Source organism: Delphinus delphis, chromosome 11 (genome assembly GCF_949987515.2).
Source record: "Delphinus delphis chromosome 11, mDelDel1.2, whole genome shotgun sequence".
Lineage (NCBI taxonomy): Eukaryota > Metazoa > Chordata > Mammalia > Artiodactyla > Delphinidae > Delphinus > Delphinus delphis.
In genome coordinates this window covers 82941762-82964050 of record NC_082693.1, presented here as the reverse complement: position 1 = coordinate 82964050, position 22289 = coordinate 82941762, and the positions used below count along the sequence as shown (strand labels likewise).

Below are 22289 nucleotides of genomic sequence, written 5' to 3'. Positions count from 1 at the left end.
AGATCCCACATGCCACGGAGCAGCTGGGCCCGTGAGCCATGGCCACTGAGCCTGCACGTCCGGAGCCTGTGCTCCGCAACAGGAGAGGCCACAGCAGTGAGAGGCCCGCGTACCGCAAAAAAAAAAAAAAAAAAAAATTACAAACTACAAATATAATTAGATAAACCCATTATCATAGTGAAAGGTTTGCAAATATCTCTCTCAGTAACTGACAGTTCATGCAGACAAAAAAATCAATAAGACAGGAGATTTGAACAACATATTATCATGTTTCATCCTCTAGACACATACAGAACCCTGCTTTCAAAAATAATGTATACATAGGGCTTCCCTGGTGGCGTAGTGGTTAAGAATCCACCTACCAATGCAGGGGACATGGGTTTGATCCCTGGTCCAGGAAGATCCCACATGCCGTGGAGCAACTAAGCCCATGCGCCACAACTACTGAGCCTGCTCTATAGAGCCCACGAGCACAACTACTGAGCCCACATGTCACAACTACTGAAGCCTGCATGCCTAGAGCCCATGCTCCGCAACAAGAGAAGCCACCACAATGAGAAGCCCGTGCACCACAATGAAGAGAGGCCCCCACTCGCCACAACTAGAGAAAACCCACATGCAGCAATGAAGACCCATTGCAGCCAAAAATAAATAAATTTATTTAAAAAAAAATAATGTCTACATATTCTTTTCAAGAATTTTCAGAACTTTTACACAAAATAAAGATATCAGAGGCCATAAGGCAATTTTCTGTATGTTGAACCATATTAAATTACTATTTGTATGTCAAAAACAGTTGAAAATCATCACTTGCAAATACTTCAACCTAATACTGATCTCAATTACTCTATAATTTATAGAACAAGATTTCTGACAACAACTCAATTTGTTTGGAATTCGGTATCCTCTCCCCCAAAGTTTCAATTCCCATATATTCTAAATGCTAAAAATATCTAAGTAATTAACGGGTTGAAGAAGAAATAATAATGAAAATTATAAAAACTTGGAATTAAACATTGAATATTCTACCTATCAAAACTGTGGGACTTAGAGATTTCCCTGGAGGTCCAACGGTTAAGACTCTGCACTCCCAACGCATAGGGCAAGGGTTTGATCACTGGTCTGGGAACTAAGATGCCGCATGCCGCAGGGCACAGCCAAAAAAAAAAGAAAAATTGCGGGACTTAATAAAAATGATACATAAAGGGAGATGTATAATCTTTAATGCCAGTATTTTTTAAAAGTCTAAATATTAATGAGTTATTCTAAATTAGTAAGTTAGAAAAATAGTAAAATGAACCTCAAATTTAAGAAATAATAAAAAGCAGAAATTAACAAAATAGAAAAAATATATAGTGAAGATCAACAAAGCCAAAAGGTTTTTTAAAGGCCAGCAAAATTGATAAACCTATATAGCAAGCGTGATCAAATTACAGAGGCAGAGGAGAGAGAGGCAGAGACCAAGAGATCACAAATAAGCATAATTAGAATGAAATACAACTACAGATGAAGCAAGGCTTAAAAAACTTAGAAGAAAATATCATAACTAACTTTACACTAGAATATTTGAAAACAAGAGAAATGGACAAATTCTATAAAAATTTAAATCCTTAAAACAAACTAAAAAAGAAACAGAGGGGCTTCCCTGGTGGCACAGTGGTTGGGGGTCCGCCTGCTGACACAGGGGGCACAGGTTCGTGCCCCGGTCCGGGAGGATCCCACGTGCCGTGGAGCGGCTGGGCCTGTGAGCCATAGCCGCTGGGCCTGCGCATCCGGAGCCTGTGCTCCGTGGCGGGAGAGGCCACAGTGGTGAGAGGCCCGTGTACCGCAAAAAAAAAAAAAAGAAAAAAAAAGAAAGAGAGAAGCTGAATGTTCCTACAACTCTGAAAAAAGTGAATCAGCCATTAAGCCCACCAACAAAACACCAAGCCCACATCACTTTACAGGAGAAGAAAAAAAGGAATAAACCCTGCCCCCTGCTTCATTTTATGAAGCTAGTACAACCTTAATGCCTTGGAAGACAAAGGCAATAGAAGATAGGGAAATTACAGATCAATCTCACTCATGATAATAAATGAAAAATATATAAATCAAATATTACCAAATTGAATACAATAATATTTTAAAAGATTTGTTTCATAAACACATGGTTGCTTTAACATGAGAACAATCTGTTCATTTTCTCAATGAAACACTGAAGGAGAAAAAGTATGATCGTTTCAATAGATACAGAAAAAGTATTCAATAACATTCAACAATTCATGACAAAAGTTATTAGTAAGCCAGAAATAGAAAAGAACTTCCTGCAAATTATAAAGGGTGTCTACATAAAAATCTAGAGCAAACATCATATTTGATGGTGAAAAGTTAAAAGCATTCTCTGTAAAATAAGTAATACTTCAAAGATATCTTATCTCCATGTCCAACATTTACAGAAGGTTTCAGTCAGTCTGTTCGCACACGTGGACAGACACACAGATAAATACACACAAACACACACGCTTGCAAGAAGGAAATAAAATGTCATTATTTTATTATTTATATCAACTGTCTTCATGGAAAACCTTAAAGAGTTAATACATTTATAAACTATTGAATTAAATAATAATAATTATTATTATTATGGAATTAAAGACTTTAACAAGTTTTTTGTATATAAGAGCACTAAACAAAAGCCAACTGCATGTGTACAAACCAGCAATAATGTTAGAAAAGGTATTTTAAAAGATAAAATTTGTAATAACTAAAAATAAGGAGCTTAATTATAATTAAATTATAAACAATTATAAATCTTGCAACAAAAGATAAGCAAGACCTTTATGAAGAAAACAACAAAATGTCATTAAAAGATTAAAGAAGTTCAAAATAAATATGGAAAAATACCTTTGTACTTTGTATTCATGTTCGTGAATAAGAAAATAAATTATCTACCAATGGCATTTTTCACAGAAGTAGAACAAAAAATTTCACAATTTGTATGGAAGCACAAAAGACCCCAAATAGCCAAAGCAATCTTGAGAAAGAAAACGGAGCTGGAGGAATCAGGCTCCCTGATTTCAGACTACACTACAAAGCTACAGTAATCAAGACAGTCTGGTACTGGCACACAAACAGAAATATAGATCAATGGAACAGGATAGAAAGCCCAGAGATAAATCCATGCACATATGGTCACTTTATCTTTGATAAAGAAGGCAAGAATATACAATGGAGAAAAGACAGCCTTTTCAATAAGTGGTATTGGGAAAAGTGGACAGCTACATGTAAAAGAATGAAATTAGAACACTCCCTAACACCATATACAAAAATAAACTCAAAATGGATTAAATACCTAAATGTAAGGCCAGACACTATAAAACTCTTGGAGGAAAACATAGGCAGAACACTCTATGATATAAATCACAGCAAGATCCTTTTTGACCCACCTCCTAGAGAAATGGAAATTAAAACAAAAATAAACAAATGGGACCTAATGAAATTTAAAAGCTTTTGCACAGCAAAGGAAACCATAAACAAGAAGAAAAGATAACCCTCAGAATGGGAGAAAATATTTGCAAACAAAGCAACTGACAAAGGATTGATTAATCTCCAAAATATACAAACAGTTCATGCAGCTCAATATCAAAAAAACAAACAACCCAATTCAAAAATGGGCAGAAGACCTAAATACATTTCTCCAAAGAAGATATACAGATTTCCAACAAACACATGAAAGGATGCTCAACATCACTAATCATTAGAGAAATGCAAATCAAAACTACAATGAGGTATCACCTCACACTGATCAGAATCGCATCATCAAAAAATCTATAAACAATAAATGCTGGAGAGGGTGTGGAGAAAAGGGAACCCTGTGGCACTGTTGGTGGGAATGTAAATTGATACAGCCACTACAGAGAACAGTATGGAGGTTCTTTACAAAACTAAAAATAGAACTACCATATGACCCAGCAATCCCACTACTGGGCATATACCCTGAGAAAACCATAATTCAAAAGGAGTCATGTATCATAATGTTCACTGCAGCACTATTTACAATAGCCAGGACATGGAAGCAACCTAAGTGTCCATCATCGGATGAATGGATAAAGAAGATGGATGTGGCACATATATACAATGGAATATTATTCAGCCATAAAAAGAAACGAAATTGAGTTATTTGTAGTGAGGTGGATGGACCCAGAGTCTGTCATACAGAGTGAAGTAAGTCAGAAAGAGAAAGACAAATACCGTATGCTAACACATATATATGGAATCTAAGAAAAAAAAAAATGTCATGAAGAACCTAGGGGTAAGACAGGAATAAAGACACAGACCTACTAGAGAATGGACTTGAGGATATGGGGAGGGGGAAGGGTAAGCTGTGACAAAGTGAGAGAGTGGCATGGACATATATACACTACCAAACATAAAACAGATAGCTAGTGGGAAGCAGCTGCATAGCACAGGGAGATCAGCCCGGTGCTTTGTGACCACCTAGAGGGGTGGGATAGGGAGGGTGGGAGGGAGGGAGACACAAGAGGGAAGAGATATGGGAACATATGTATATGTATAACTGATTCACTTTGTTATAAAGCAGAAACACACCATTGTAAAACAATTATACTCCAATAAAGATGTAAAAAAAAAAGTTATTTTAAAGTTGTAGTAATAATAAATAATACTGTAGATTTGGCAGTGGAATAGAGAGTTCAGAAAGAGACCTACGCATGTATAGAAACCTAATATACTGCAGAGATGGCATTGCAGATTAGTGGAGACAGGATGAATTATTCAAGAAATATATAAGGACATAAAGAGAAAAAAGGTCATGAAGAACCTAGGGGCAAGACGGGAATAAAGACACAGACCTACTAGAGAATGGACTTGAGAACACGAGGAGGGGGAAAGGTTTGCTGGGACAAAGTGAGAGTGGCATGGACATATATACACTACCAAATGTAAAACAGATAGCTAGTGGAAAGCAGCAGCATAGCACAGGGAGATCAGCTCGGTGCTTTGTGATCACCTAGAGGAGTGGGATAGGGAGGGTGGGAGGGAGGGAGACACAAGTGGGAAGAGCTATGGGGATATATGTATATGTATAACTGATTCACTTTGTTATAAAGCAGAAACTAACACACCACTGTAAAGCAACTATACTCCAATAAAGATGTTAAAAAAAAAAGAAATATATAAGGACATTTGGAAAAGTTAAAATTTCTTTCTCACACACAAGATTCTAGATGAATTAAAAATTTAAATGTGAAAGTCAAAACACTTAAACTTTTAGAATATATAGAAGTATGATAATGACCTCAGGGTTTGGAAGGATTTCCAAATAACATAAATACTAACCATAAAAAGAAAAAAAAAAGAAATTTAAACATTAAAATTAAGGAGTTTAGTTCACCAAAAGACACCATGAAGCGGTTCAAAAGGTAAGAAATGTGAGAAAAAATATAATATTTTAAACATATACAACTAACAAGGAATTAATATCCAGCATATACAAAGAACTCCCATGAATCAACAAGAAAAACCCAAACAATCTGATAGAGAAACAGACAAATTTTTCTTTAAAAGGCATTTTACTTAAGCATATGAAAAGGCATCCTACGTCTTTGGTAATTAGAGAAATAAACATTAAAAGCACAATAAGATACCCAAGTGTTTACTAGAACCTGGAGCAGTAAGAACTCTCATAACCTGCAGGTGGGAGTTTAAATTGGTTACTACTATTCTGTAACCATTTTGGCATTAATAAAGCTGAAATGTACATACTCCAAGACCCAGCAATTCCATAACTAGAAATATACCCTAGAAAAACTATTGCACATATATACCAGAAGACATACACAAGAATGTATTCTCTTACTCTACAGGGCCAACATTACAAATTAACTGTGAAATGTTTAATTAAAAATCATACAACATACTCATTATCCAAAATTAACATTTATGGAGCACATAAATATTCTCTTCATGGACTTCTTATTCATTAATTGCTAAACTCATTAATAAATATCAGTAATACCCTTTTGTAAATATAGAGATAAAACACACCTGACAGGTCAATTTTAGATATAACATGAATGACTTTTTGTTCATACTGACAGGCATATATACTTTAAATACCAAAGGCTATTCCGAGCATTTATGGAAAAAATTCTTTCTGAAGATTATTTCCACTTAATCAGGATTAAATGTATTTAAACTTTGACGCTTATTATCCTGAGTGAAAGAAATAACTTTAGTGTTAATATTTTACTTAATCAGAAAATAAACAGAAGGGAACAATATGAATAAACAAGAATATGGAGAGCCTGATGTCCTGTGGTCTTCCTTAATAACAACCCATTTTCAAGAGACTATAATCTCCTCAACAGAAGCTCTCTACCAAGGATCTTAATCAGATTCTGAGAAAATTCACACTCAAAATAAACAATATGCCACTAAAACCCAAACAGTGTAAGTATTAGCAGCTATACAAAAAGTTAGCTTCTATCTAATGAGTCATTTTTAAAATGACAAAAGTCTAAGTCTTTCAAGTGCTTTCTATTCAAGCTGGAAAATATATAAAGGTAGGAATCATTTACAAAGCAGGTTGAGAAATTTTACTTCATTTTACACATCCTTGTTTGACTCCATGCAAACATCAAACTAAGAATGGCAAAAATGAGTTTCTCTTCCTACATATTAATACTAACTTTTTCTTTGCTTTCTCAAGGTGTTTCACCTTCAGCCTCCAAGTCAATAAGAAATTTAGAAGATGACATGGTATTTAAAACACTGAGGTTGGGGAAAGCCTTTCAGAAGGAAGATACTGAAGAAAAATCAATTGTTGTTCCTTCCCTGGAGGAATATAAAAATGATGAGAGCAATTTCATGAATGATGAGGAAAACAAAAATTCAAAGGTAAGTGGCAATGTGACTTATCCTTTATTTCAGTGGAAATTTGAATGATGTTTATGAATCCTTTGGAAGTAAAGTCGATACTTTTATAAGCAGAAGTATGTGAAAAAAGTCACAATATGCATTAGGACAATTGATCAAATTTCCTACATACCAGGTTGTTCTTCCATTCTGGAAAACATCTCTTATTCAAAAGGTTTTTATTCCCTGAAAACCTTGTATCTAAAATATTTTTTAGAGTCAAAACAGTGTAGAGCATCTTTGATCAATAAGAATATTACACAATTGTATCATAGTTCTATTCCCAATAAGACAGCTAAAACACAAATCAACCTTTTCTTTACAGAATGCAGGTTCCAAACACAATTTCTTAAATAATGGTCTGCCACTGAATCTGGCTATAAAACCTTATCTTGCACTAAAAGGATCTGTAGCTTTTCCACCTGAGAATGAAGTTCAAAATACTGAATCAATACAAGAAAAGAGAGAAATTGCAGATGAAGAAAACTCAGCTAAATTTCCTATAGGAAGGAGAGATTTTGACAGTGAGTAGTCTTTTTAAAATTCAATTCTTATACCTTAATATCATAAAATAGAAATCTGAGTTTAATTGAATTTGGGTCCAATCACGACAAAATCAAACAAGACCATGGTTCAATTTACTTGATTTTAAGTGACCCCTGCAAAAGATGTGAAATTAAAAAGTATTTAATTAGTTACTATAATTAGTTATTAGTTACTATAATTTTGATTTACTCAGAATTAGCTATACTAGATCCATTCTTTCATTTCTAATCAATTTTGTGTGATACTAGTCCTTTAAACAATTTAAGCTTTTTTTTCCTTCAGTGCTCAGGTGTATGCTGGGAAGAGTCTATCGACCTTGCTGGCAAGTCTGATACCTGTTGGTCCACATCATCATTTCAGAAGAAAACAAAATCATTTAATTGCCTGTGGGGAAAAAAGCCCTTAATGTTACTATGACTTGTATTATTTTAAATGTCTGTTTTCAAAGAAAGTAGTATTAAGATATACCTAAATGATATGCTTTACCTGTGCATTAAACTTTGTGAATATTCTGCGTAATTATGACTTACTAGTATTTTTTAAACAATGCTTAACATGCTAACCTTACATACACTGCAGACCAAAATAATAAAGCACCATAATTTACACCTTGATCTCTTAAAAATTAAGTAGATGGGGGCTTCCCTGGTGGCGCAGTGGCTGAGAGTCCGCCTGATGATGCAGGGGACACGGGTTCATACACTGGTCCGGGAAGATCCCACATGCCACGGAGCGGCTGGGCCTGTGAGCCATGGCCGCTGAGCCTGCGCGTCCGGAGCCTGTGCTCCGCAATGGGAGAGGCCACAACAGTGAGAGGCCCGCGTACCACAAAAAAAAAAAAAAAAAAAATTAAGTAGATGCCTTTGGTGAATGGTTTTATATATACATAAACCTAAAGAACATAAAAGACAAATTCATAGTCTAAAAAACTGAGTTAACTTTGTCTGGCCAGTAATCAATTTGTTCTTGGCGGTACATTTGTTGCTTTTTGCAGCTCTAACTAGTTTGCCATCTAATTTACTCTGCAAATCTTTTGATGCCTTAGGTATCTTAACATTTTTGTGTTGAGGTGGTTCGTTTCCATTATCACAGAGAATATTTTCATCATCCAAATCCACCTGTTTCCTTTTTGAGCCTTTATTTCCTGTCAGACTAATTGATTTTCTTGCCACTTTTTCATTTTTACTTCTGTCCAGATGAACATTTCCAGAACTTGTTCCAATTGTTGGTCTTCCAACAGATGAATTTACACCTCCTGTTATGCAAGATGAAAAGAGGAAAGAAATTATATAATACTTAAAATTATTACACATGAGAATTTTACAAATAACTTTTTAAATGGCTAAAGAATATTTTAAAATTTATGATTTACAATCAAATAATGATATAAATTACATGATGAACAAATACAGCTATATTACTATCACATTTCTTTGCATTTTACCATATCACTTTTCATCCCTACAAACAATAAATTTGCTTTGTCTGAATGCATAACACTTAATCCTTAAATGCTGCAAGTTATTTCTTAAATACATTTAGTTAAATCAAACTGAGTCCTATTCCTATACATATATTTGTACTTAGATATAACTTTTTAAATAAACTCAGGTCTATAAAAATATAAACCTTTACATTGCAAAAAAAGTCTAATTTTACTTAAGTTAAAACCAATTAGTATACTAGAATTGAATTGTTATTAAATTGCTCAAATAAGGTCAATTACCAGAAAGGTCATTTTCCATGTGAAGAACACACAAAGGCTTTGATGCTGAATTAACACTATTCCACTTATCCTTGCTTATCATGCAGTCATCTTTGTAAGTACAAGCAAACTGAGATCTAATTAAGGTTTGCTTCATCTGGTAATAGGAAAAAAGGAGAAAATATACAATTTATCCTTTATTTTTATTTAGTTTTTCATCTAGACAGAAATATACTCTGTAGTCACTGAGGTATCATAAAAATTTCCCTTAAATATTTCATTATCTGTGGGAACTTTTAATCCTTGATGTTTCATAGTTTGCAAACTCATTCACTGCTACAACCAGCATTTTTGTTCTTTTCAGTAATACCAGCTTTGTGTATGTTTTTGATAATTTTTGTAAAAGCTTAGGCAAATCAATTATAAACTCTTCAAAGACCTTTGTTACACATTCCTATGTCTGAGATGCTTTAGAAAGTGGTTTTATTATGTTTAATAATGATATACATGATATATGTAATCCTAGAAAAATACAAGTTTTCAATCTTAAAGAATTACAGGGTACAACTCTTTTAGGAAAAAATAGCATATGGAATTCAAGAAATTAGAGAAATTAAGGAAGGGAGAAATGTTAGGATAAAAAAGAAAAATAAGAGAAGGTGAAAGAAACAAAGATAGGAAGCTAACAAAGAAAGTGAAAGATAAAACAAAGTGGTGAATGAAAGACATTATTTAATTAAAAACATGAATATTTAGGGCTTCCCTGGTGGCGCAGTGGTTGAGAGTCCGCCTGCCGATGCAGGGGACAAGGGTTCGTGCCCCGGTTCGGGAGGACCCCACATGCCGCGGAGCAGCTGGACCCGTGAACCATGGCCGCTGAGCCTGCGCGTCCGGAGCCTGTGCTCCGCAACGGGAGAGGCCACAGCAGGGAGAGGCCCGCGTAACGCAAAAAACAAAACAAAACATGAATATTTACAAAATTAAGAAATATGATTTGATTATATCATTCTAAGAAGATGTGACCAAGGGATTTAATAGTTGAGTATTCAAAGTATACTCCTGTAATTATCTTCAAACATGACAAATAGGAGAAAATTAGAAAGCTAAATTTAATTCTTAAGCACCATGCCAAGAAAGTATTTTTGGAAATGTATTCTGCAAACATAAAACCAGTGGCTGTTTTAGGGAGAGAACTTAATTTCAGAACAAAAGTAATCTACACAGATAATGCAAATTTCAACAATTGCAGCTGCTGTGTAATGCCATTTGGTTATAGTAGGGAGATTTCTCCAAATAATTAGAAATCATCTCAAATCTTTTTCAGAAACAGACAAAGCTTATTTCAAATACATGATTAAATAAACAGGACTTCAACAATTCAAAAATTAATACTTCAAAGTATAACTACATTATGCTGAATAATACTCACAGAGCATGTATTGATACAGTTCACGAAGTCTAAAACAGCATGACTTTACATTATATATGCAGTAATTATACACTATGCTATACATTCAGAACGATAACTACATTAACCCACTCAGATGTTTGCAAAGATAACAGCAGTGAAATCCACTGACTATATTTTAGAAGAAATCAGAATAGTCTCCAGTCCAGCTGCTCCATAAAAGCAAGTTTTCTCAGGATGACAAATTTTATATCTTTCTGAGTAATGGTGTCTATGAGAGCCTGTAACTCCCAGAGGACTAAAAATTATATTTAATTTGCTTGAAGATGTAGACAATTAGAATTTATCTTCCATTTAAGCACAAAAATACACAAAATTGAAAAAAATGTGAAAATGTAAAAGATGAAAAACTATTTTTTTTAGAAGTGAAATACAGTAGGCTCTTGATAATGAATGGAGCTACAGCCCAGTATCTTCATGAACCCACATGAATGCAACTACTATTATATATTTTCTACCATGAGATGCCCTAAAATATAACTGAAGGTTTTAACTAGGCCTTTTTGGACTTTATTAATTCCATAAGTAGAGAATTAAAACAATTAATAAAGCTATTAAAATAAATTTTGTTAATAAAATAAACTTTATATTATATTACATCATATCATCACTGTAGTAAATTATCCAAAAACATTTATTTCCATCTACAAAACCAATACTAGCTGCTGACATCTTTTTATACGTTTCTTTCATTTCGCCAGTTACTACTTATAGAAAATTATAAACTTATTGCTTACAGAGAGTTATAAAGAGTATGGTAAGGCCATGAAAGTAAATGGATGCTAAGTGGCTGGCAAGGATCACTCCCATAATATCCAGATAGTGATGGCACCTACAGGTGGCTTGGGGGACTAGAGCCTCCCACCACAAAACCTTCATCAGTACCACTCATAAAGCACTCTAAATAAAAATACAATAATTATATTATTTAATACAGACAACTGATGTTTTCTCAATCTCATGCTGCATGTGAATAAAAATTTCTTTAGAAAGTTGGCATTTTTATTAATTTTAAACATACATCTGAGTAAAAAGCTTTCTTTGCTATGTAAATACAGTCGCAAAATAAGTTCAATAAGCCCTCCTGACAGCTAGATTTCTTCTCCTGAGGCCCCCCATAGAGAAATTCTCTAGCCCTTAGTGACAGTAGGGCAGTTTCAGAAAACTAGAGTTAGAAGGAAATTCTTAAAATACTGATTATGGGTTGAGATGTGAAAGAAAATCAGTTAACCACTATATTTACCATGAAAAATATTATTTATAAACATATCAAAACACAAGAGAGAACCACAATGGTTCTATGGCAATCTTGGAATACTTATATCCAAAAGTAATAACTGAGAGTAGTTATATTGAGGGTGTTTTTTTCTTTTTTGTAAAAGATTATATGTGTGTTTTTTCCCTGCCCTGTACAAAGATCTTTTTTATCAATTACCACTTATTAAGTTCCAACTATGTGACAGGCACACAGTATACTAAAAAGATTACTAGGATGGCTTCCATAATCACAAAGACATTCTACTTATAAAATTTGCTGTTGACACACAGCTGGAAGAAATAATAAATAAATTGGATAATAGAATCAAGATTGAAAAGATCTCAGAAGGCTAGAACCATAAGTAGAAAATAATAAGATGAAAATGAATGAGGATAAACAAAGTCCTGTATTTAAGTTCAAAATATCAATTACAGATGTACAGGATGAGGAGAACCTGACTTAAAAACAACATATGAAATAAAGACCTAGAGATTTTAACTGATCATGAACTTGACTGGAGCCAACAATGTGATGTCCAACTAAGAAACCCGCACAAAGAAACAAGATGATGTGATGGAAAAGGCATCAGATTTGTGGTCAAAAGACCTGGCTTCTAATACTGGCCCTATCACTTACTAAGTAGATGATCTTGGGTAAACCTCTAAACCTCTCACTTATCCACATATAAATGGGAATATTTACCTCATAGAGTTGTGAGGATTAAATGAAGTTAAAAATATGAAACAGCTATGTAACTCTAAAGATATATGTAGATACTATACAGTTATTAATGTAGTAACATATGAAGAAAGTACTCCTATAGAGTAAAAAATCTGTTGAATTAGGTGTCTCAGGACCTGGCCAACCCTAAAATGATTCTAGGAATGCAGCTCAAAAAATGAACTTACAATCAGCTTCTTCATTTTGGTTATTAAAACAATACAAGCTACATTGACTTGTATTTATAACTTAAAAGAGATTGCTTTTCCTTTGTTCATAAAAGTTGAATTTTTCTGCACAAGATTAGTGGCTACATAGAATTGAGATTACTTCCTGTTGCAAATCTTCCAAATCTCTCTGTGTATTTGATTTGGAATCACAAATAAGCAAAACAATTCCCTTTTGAAAGTGCTTTTGAAGTACTTAACAACTAAGAATAATGTCCAGATTCATACATGGCTGTTAAAATCATTTTATGTTCAAGTCACATGAGAGAAAAAGATTCAAAGTTTTCCTTTGTAGAGTGATTTCCCCCCTTTGGAAAGATTTCTATCCACAGTAAAATTGCAATGAACTTCAAACTTGCCAAGAATTGGAAAAGTCCTTTTGCCACAAGCTCTTTTTAAATTGAAATTATTAGTAGGTTCCCAGTTTGAGGAAAATAGTACTTCACATAGGAAAGCCTGACTCCAGTTAAATTAAGACAAATGAGTCAAAATATTGAAAAGTCACAGAAACTCTCAGTTAGCTGTATTAATAAGAAAATGAAATTTCTAAGCCCCCATTATAGCGGGGGCTATAAATTTTATCAACAAGTTTGGAAAAAGAAATTACTCAACATACCTATTAAATATATAACTAAAAATAAATATTCAAAATTCACCTTTTCATTCTTACATTATCACATTTTCAAAAGAACAGAGATTTGCTATTCTTAATGGCATATGAATTTGTAAGTATATCAAATGATGACTATTATAATTACTATGCCTTCGTTTACACTTTGGAAACAGCATAAACTTTGAAGTCTTACACCTGAATACAACCACTGTTCTGTTACTTACTAGGTATATGGTCTGGAAAATAATGCCTTCTAGATTTCAACAAGGATTAATTGGAATGAGGGATATAAAATACCTAGTATAACACTTGACACTTAGAAGGTACGCAATAAATCCCAACCTCATTACTTCAGCCAAAACAGTTCAAATTTTAGTTCAGACTAATACAAACATCCCATTTTCATTCTAATGAAAAATGCTGCTCATTCCCTTAAAGCCTTTGCTTAATGTCACCTTCTCAAAGAGACCTGTACTGATCATTCCCTTTAAAACCAAAACACACACAAAGGAACGCACTCTTCTTACCCCCCTCCCCAACTTTATTTCCTGCCATAGCACTGATAACCTTCTAATATACCATATAATTCACTTGTTTGTTTTGTTTATTATCTGCCTCTCCCAACTAAAAGGTAAGTTCCATGAACAAAACCTTAGTTTGCCAACTGATGGCCTGCTCTGGCCCTCTTCATCACACCGGGTGAGGAATAAGTCCACAGGGACTTGGATATGCCCACTAGGAGACTATGACTCCTACTTTTAGATCCTGTTCCAAGAACCTGGCACCCCAGAATTCCCTGCTTAAACTGCCTAGGCACTGGGCCAGCACTGGCCTCTTCCTTTAGGAAGGGCTGATTGTTTATGACAAGGGTGACAGGGAGCAGGATGTATACATTTCTGGGTGGAGTGTGTCTAACAGTATGGAACAGAACTAGCATTAAAAGGATTGCGGGGGTAGACCAGGGGTTTCCATTTATGTTCTTCCACCCTAGTCCCACAAATATTGGGGGACAACATGCCCATCAGGGCAGGGGTTTTTGTCTGTTTTGCTTGCTGATATATTTACAGTGCCTAGGACAGAGCCCGGTATCCAGTAGGCATTTAATACATGTTTGCTGAGTGCATTAATTAAGTAAAATTATAACACACTCTAACAGGTGTATGCGAGCAGAAGGTATGAGGGAACAGAACCAAGAGTAAGCAAAAGCTTGGAGGTAGAAAAAGATGTACGGAGAGCAAAGAAACCACAGCACACAGAAATGAGAGAAGTAGACTGGTAAAGAACAGTTAAAGCACCCTAAGGGCAAAAGCTCTGATATATCAATAGAAAAACATGTACAGAGTAAACTCTACTCTGTTCAATAGAGTAAGAAAACCATTTGGTACAGAAACAAGAGAGAGGTATACACACAAAGTTACATCACATTTAAGTACAGAGAACCATGCAGCTGAAGTCCTTAAGCCCCATTATATCCACCATTACTTTCAAGTTCTTAAATATTCCACCTTTCTTAGGTTCTCATGCACATATCCTTACAATAAGCCCCACAAAAAGTACAAAAGCCACACCTTCCTTAACCTTGCCCCACATTATTTATTCACTTATTTTGTTCACTATGGAATGCACAGCCTCTTTATACTAGCTAAGACAATCTAATACTTTTTCATCAGTTGTTTGCTCCACCTGCAATGCTCTCTTCCATCCTCTCTCCCTATTTAAATCCTATTTATTCTAATCTCTCATGGTCAGAGCACCATTTCCTCTACTTATGGGTTTTCAGTTATTGCATTTGTGTGTATCTTTAATCCACTAGAAATGCAACTGTTTAATATGCTGGCCATGTGTAGCTAATTAATTAAAATTAAATAGAATTAAAAATCGAGTTCCTCAGTTGCAGTACCACATTTCAAGTGCTCAATAGCCACATGTGGCTAGCACCTACAGTACTGGATAGCACAAATTACCTAACATTTCCACAGAAGTTCTACTGGAGAACACTGCTCTGGAAAGAAGCTTTACAATCTATGTCCTGTGTGTGTGTGTGGCACATACATGAAAGGCAGATGGATTTTCAAAGGACTCAGGGACATTTTTTAGCTTGCTAGGTCCATAATATTGGAACCCATATGCAACTGTGCATTATTAAAGGAAACCACACATCTGTTCCTCACATCTTCTAACTACTACCTGATGTGAAAGGACCAATTAAGCTTTGGAAAATATTACAATCATTATATCTTCAAATACTATTTCAATCCTATTTTCTCCTCTCGTTCTGAGGATCCAGTTAGGCATATGTTAGACATTTTCTGTGTCCTACTCTTCTCTTCTGCTTTTTTATTCTTTATTCTCTCTTTGCTTTAGTTTGGACTTTTTTCTAATGACCTACCTTCATGTTCACTATGCTACCTAATGCTATGTCTGGTCTACTATTAAATTCACCTAGGGACTTCCCTGATGGTCCAGTGGTTAAGACTTCGCCTTTGAATGCACGGAGCGCGAGTTCAACTCCTGGTTGGGAAGCTAAGATCCCACATGCCTCGGGGCCAAAAAAAAAAAAAACCCATAATAAAGAAGCAATATTGTAACAAATTCAATAAAGACTTTAAAAATGGTCCACATCAAAAAATCTTTAAAATAAATAAATAAATTCACCTAATGAATTATTAATTTTAGATAATGTTTTTACAGTTCTGCAATGTCCATTTGGTTCTGATTTAAAATTTTTGATTCTTGGGAGTTCCCGGTGGTCTAGTGGTTAGGATTTGGCAATTTAACTGCCATGGCCCAGGTTCAATCCCTGGTCAGGGAACTGAGATCCCGCAAGCTGTGCAGCTTGCCAAAAAATAAAAAAATTGATTCTCTGTTGGAATTTCCCAATTTTTCATCCATTTTGCCCTTTTCCTTTAATTACCTTTTTTTTTTTTTTTTTGTGGTACGTGGGCCTCACTGTTGTGGCCTCTCCCGCCGCGGAGCACAGGCTCTGGACGCGCAGGCCCAGCGGCCACAGCCCACGGGCCCAGCCACTCCGCGGCACGTGGGATCCTCCCGGACCGTGGCACAAACCCACATCCCCTGCATCAGCAGGCGGACTCCCAACCACTGCACCACCAGGGAAGCCCTAATTACCTTTAAATGTTAAAAAAAAAAAAATTTAATTCCTTGTCAGCTGATTCCAGTAGCTGGGTCATTTGTGAGTCTGCCTCTATTGTTAGTTTTTTCTCTTGATTAAAGGACAAGTCTTCCTGTCTCTTCTCATGTCCAGTATATAAAGGAACTATAGAGGCTCCAAATGAAATCTTCTATCAAGGGTTTCCCTTGTCTCTGTTAGGCAGACACAGAGAGGGGCTGATAACCGCAATGCCGACAGGGACTGACCTGAGTCAAAGCTGGGTTGCAGCTGTCATAACTCATATTTGACTTCTGGTTCTTAACCTCTCCTTCGGGAATGTCCCTCCCAAGCTTTCAACTGAGAGCCTTGTGGATCTCTATCACCTCTGACCTGAAAGTCTGGGGGATTCAGTCTGTCTTTCAAAGGTTTTTACATTGTATTCTTCGGTCTCCCAACCCACTTCATTTCCAAACGTGGCAAATATCTTGAGAAGGCAACAGCCATGCGTTTGAGCCAGGTCACACTCCTCAAGAGAAGCCTTGTCTTCTGTGCTACTGCAAGACTACAGGTGATTTTAATATACTGGATTGAGGTTCCTTAACCTCCCACTCAGCTCCAAAATTCAGCATAGGTGCCGTAGGTAAAAATAACTGTGCATTCAGGGCCCCAAAGTTTCCAAATTGTTGCCAGCCCCTCAAGACATCAAAATATCTGCTAGTTCCTCTTTCCGTCAGTGAGTTCCTTTACATGGGCCAAGATCAATCCTTGGCTCATATCCAAAATTGGAAAAATAATCCCAGGGAAGAAAACTCTGATAATAGTCTGTTCACCTCAGAAGAACTTTACCCTCTCCAGATTTTTAGTTTATTTAAACTGTTTTGCTTACATAGCTTTCTTATGTCTTTTAAAATATTTTCCCCAACTTATCTGCCTTTTATTTTGTTATTGTAGCAGAAATGGTTATTTTGCCATGATCTACTACATCCTAGTTAGAAACAGAAGCCTCCAAGCCTGTGAGTGGTTTCTTGATTCTGTTTCCTCCTTATTTGACAGCATTTTACTTGCTCCTCAGTTACATTTTGAAGGCTGCATATTTTCTGTTATCCCCCATTTTTCTGTAGCCTGAAGAGCGGTGGAGGCAAAAGTAACATTCAGTTGAGGAGATAGGCAATCTGAAAAAATTTCTGGGTTGGTTCCTCACTTTCTTCTAAGAATTTTATGTTTTATATGTACCATAAAAAGTCCCTCTATTTAGAGGCTGTATTTCATTCAAATGCAAGGGGATCATTTGGATAATTTCCACAATTCAGTATGCAGCACTAGAGCCTTCACTGTGTCAATGTGTAAATCCCAGAGTTCATTTTCCACATTACTATGTAGTTGCCACTTCTACTATTTCTCTAAAAAGAAAAAAAAAAAAGAACACACAGTTGGCTTCTCAGTTTTGGAAATATTTTAGTGATAATTCTCAGGACTTTGTCAACTCACTAGCACACTATGTGGAGACTGGGGCTAGATTAAGTTGCTAAATCATGTCGTGCCTTTTCCCTCTGAAATCTTCTTTCCTTTCTTGGCCATCGTTTCTGAAGTTTATTGTATCCAATTAAATTATTGTCTGTTGTTTGCTCTTGGTGAATATTTTTGCTAGTTATTGCTATTTTGTACTCATTTTAAGTTTTAGGGGAAGGAAATTCTAATTGAACTCAATACACCATTTTATTTGGATATACTCAGTTTTGGAATACCCTAAAGGTTAAACATGGATGTCTAATTTTCCAACACCATGAGCATTGTACTGCCTGGCTGCTTATAATAGGTATCAGAGTTAGAGCCAGTCTATTTTTTCCAACTACCTATGTCCTAATTTTCACTGTCCCAACTACGTCAACTTTTAAAGATCTAGCATTTTTCTGATCCACTGACTTAAGTTATTAAGTTAGTTAACGGTGATGATTATTCGGACATACATATAATACGGAGGAAAACACTAGACTCAGAATAAGGAAAAAGATATGTATATACAACTTTTCAGTTGTGTCTGAAAAGCAAAATATGGCTAAATCAAGCTGGAAGGAATAAAACTAATTAATTTACAGGGACCTAAGAAGGTAAATATCTCCTGGAAAGATCTTATAATAAAAAGGTATGAAGGTACCTGTATAAATCACTTGGAAACTGGGGTAAGAATGGGAAGAAAGCATTCTCTAAAGGCTCCCACCAAATTCATGAAGGTTCAGGAAGAACCTTCTAATTTCCTTCCCAGGGGAATTTATTTGACCATCATAGACAATTTTCCAAATAAGCTACAGTAGAAAATAAAACTTGAGCATTTCAAATGAGTTAATGAACACTTTCCAAAGTGGTTTCATAGGATTTGGGGATCAGGAGTGCCTATTTCTATTTATGAACAAGGAAATGAAAATCCAAGAAAAGTTAATTTGCCCCAAATAATAATGACATGGATATTTCACAATCAAGTATGATCTACAACATCAAAATTCTAAGTTCTCTAACAGTATCTACCTTTGTCTTTCCAAGACAGTTTTTCAAGTGTAGATCATATATCCTTTCCATGATAAAAAAGAGAATTAAATGCCAAAAGAGAAAAAGTAACAGGATAATAAGGTAAAAAGCTGTTAAACTACTTTTCCATAGTTACTTAGTAGTAAATATTAGCAGCATTTTTTGTTATTCCAGCAAGTACTCGATCTGGCCATGGTTCAGCTGTATACCTGGCTAAACCAATTATTTTCACACTTTGCTTTCATAAAGAGTACTGTACTATAAAATATAACCATAAACACCAATTCCTTCCTTTCTCTATTGCCATTTAGTTTCAGAGCTACGTGGAGTAAGCCAGCTCCACTATTAAGTAACAGAAGCAATGTAATTATAGTCTTATTAGTATTTATCCATGGCTTTGCACAATGGCATAAAATATTTCCTGGTAGTTATGATATCTTGGATAAGGTGCTTTCTCAAGGATTTTGATCTCCTCATCTATAGATGAGACTGGATCAGATACTGTCTCTTCTACCTCCCAAAACTTTACAAATTGGTTCATAAATTTTACAGTAATTAGTTGACTCTTACCAATTTCTAAAAACACCTTCTCATTATTCAGACAGATCTTTTCATTTTGATTTACTTAGTTTAACAAAATATCCCAATGATCTTTATTTTTATTTTTTTACTTTTTACCTGAATTTATTACATATAGAAGATTGCATAGGAAGATAACTTTTATCATTAATCTATTAGGTTCCAGACAATTTTCTAAGTAGTTTACAGATATCTACTTCACTGTTTAATGGTATTATTTGAATTTTTTTTAACATCTTTATTGGAGTATAATTGCTTTACAATGTTGTGTTAGTTTCTGCTGTATAACAAAGTGAATCAGCTATATGTATACATATATCCCCATATCCCCTTCCTCTTGCATCTCCCAATGATTTTTAAATGAAAATATTAAAGTTTGTCAGTAGCCATAGCAGGGAAAAATTAAAGAATCTGTTACATTTCCGTTTCTAATCAAGTCCAAAGGCTAGGTGTTTTTTTCAAAAATCTTACACCTCGACTACAAGTACTTAGGTTAATATAACAAAGAATTGACAAGTTTTTTCACAGAAAAATTATATAAAAATCAATGATGTATTCCATAGATGTTAACTACTAACAGCTACTAATAACCACTAGGAAGATAAGACTTATTAATCTAAATAAACTAAATGGATTTGGGGTATGTAGAAGAAACAGATAACTAAAGGCTTTGCTAATTGGGACTAACTTTCCAAATGGGAAAATAAAGAACAAATTAGAGTTCTCAAAGTTATATCAAAAGATGAATAATTATTTGATAATTTAAGGATAATTGTAAATTTACATGAAAATGTAAAATTACATGAAAATTTTGTTGAACAAATGAATGAATTCCCAACCATAGAACAGTGTCTGGCACATAGCAGATACCCAATAAATGTATGCTGAATAAATCAATGAGTTAAAAACAAGCTTCTTTTTTGAAAAATAAGACCAAGAAAAATTTAAGTGCCTAAAAACATGTTACTGACTACTTATAGGCACAAATGTTTCAAATGAGAACTGGGATACTCAGTTCAAACCAAGTGAAAATATAAAGAATAGCTCTAGTCAATGAACAATGTGAAATGTTCTCCTTGTCTCAATCCAAAATCAATTATATTCTGCCATTATGTCTTCAGATGGGAACAAAACTGAAATTATATGGACTCTCAAGATTCAGTTTAAGATATTAGAAATGTAAATGAGAAAACCATCTCCTCTTTATTTTCCCCCTCATTCACTGAACACATATTTATTGAACACTTACCATAGCAGGTGCTTATTCCTTTCCTTCTTTTAGGTCCAAGGTATTGAATAAACCAGAGACAGATTAGCCAAGATTGTATTAAAAGGAAAGTTTCTGTGTGTCAACTGTCATAACTTATTTTCCATTTAATCCCTATTGTTCCATGTATAATGTATGTTTATAATACCCAGCTCAGCTTTATATATTTATTCTTCTAAAAGTAAACCGATTTTTATCATTTTCATGACAGTATATGAAATTGTACCTTAATTGTTTTCTCTTGCACTGACATATGGATACGTTCCCTTAGGGGTTTCATCGATGAATTATTCACTTGTGTGGGAGATCTAGTCCAAAAAAAGCAAAAATTTATAAACCAAAGTAGCTTTTAAACTAGTTTACACCTCTCCGCTATCCAAAAGCAGTTAGAGAATCAAAGTTTATTCTGAACAACTGAAACTAGTTGTTTACAATACTACTTAAAAGTGTCCATATTCCTATTCTGAGAGTTCTAAATACTAATAATTTGCTTAATTAATTAATTCAGCCACTAAATATTTGAGCTTCTACTATATGTAAGGCACTGTATAAGATGTTGTGAAGAATAGAAAGTTCATTCATTCACTGGCTCTGAATTCAGGCATCTTGATCTAAGTAAGGGAAATAAGATATCCACATAACTAAAATTCAAAATAAAAAAGGACAGATGCCATGGCAGGGAAATTCAAAAGAGAAAAGCATAGTTTAGAAATAGGAGGGTCAGAGAAGACATGATAGAAAAGGAAATACTGGCAATTTGGAGCCAAACATGGATTCCTCAGTAAATTCCTTGTTAGCTTAATAGAGCCAGAGTCATAACCCCTTTGTGTCAAAAGACCATTACATAAGAATAAAGGGGGCTCCCCTGATGGCACAGCGATTAAGAATCCGCCTGCCAATGCAGGTGACACGGGTTCAAGCCCTGGTCCAGGAAGATCCCACATGCCGGGGAACAGCTAAGCCCGTGTGCCACAACTACTGAGCCTGCACTCTAGAGCCTGTGAGCCACAACTACTGAGCCTGTGTGCCACAACCACTGAAGCCCGTGTGCCTAGAGCCCATGCTCTGAAACAAGAGAAGCCATCGCAATGAGAAGCCCATGCACCGCAACAAAGAGTAGCCCCCGCTTGCCACAACTAGAGAAAGCCTGTTCGCAGCAACGAAGACCCAATGCAGCCAAAAATAAATAAATTAAATAAATAAATTTATTTTTTATAAAAAGAATAAAGGATAGTCTATTCTAAGAAAGACTAGTTTATAACCTTACATTGACTTACATTCATATACATTGTCCTTAATTTTATCATTTCAATGCAGACCCTTAAAAATATACTTTACCATGGACTGGTACTTGTC

At 35.0% G+C, this 22289-nt stretch overlaps 2 protein-coding genes across 2 annotated transcripts in view; one reads left to right on the top strand and one right to left on the bottom strand.

Annotated features, from left to right (window-relative positions):
* The first annotated feature begins 6648 nt into the window (after positions 1–6648).
* Positions 6649–7793, top strand: PMCH (pro-melanin concentrating hormone). The gene is made up of 3 exons (XM_060023895.1): positions 6649–6897; positions 7241–7439; positions 7744–7793. The coding sequence occupies exons 1-3, from the start codon at positions 6649–6651 to the stop codon at positions 7791–7793; spliced, it is 498 nt and encodes a 165-aa protein (XP_059879878.1).
* A 582-nt stretch (positions 7794–8375) lies between these two features.
* PARPBP (PARP1 binding protein) overlaps positions 8376–22289 on the bottom strand; it is an 83270-nt gene continuing 69356 nt past the window's right edge. The window contains exons 9-11 of the mRNA XM_060023894.1: positions 21160–21241; positions 9188–9323; positions 8376–8716 (exon numbers count right to left, since the gene is read on the bottom strand). Of these exons, the coding sequence (XP_059879877.1) occupies positions 8376–8716; positions 9188–9323; positions 21160–21241 (559 nt within the window). The remainder of the gene's footprint in view (positions 8717–9187; positions 9324–21159; positions 21242–22289) is intronic.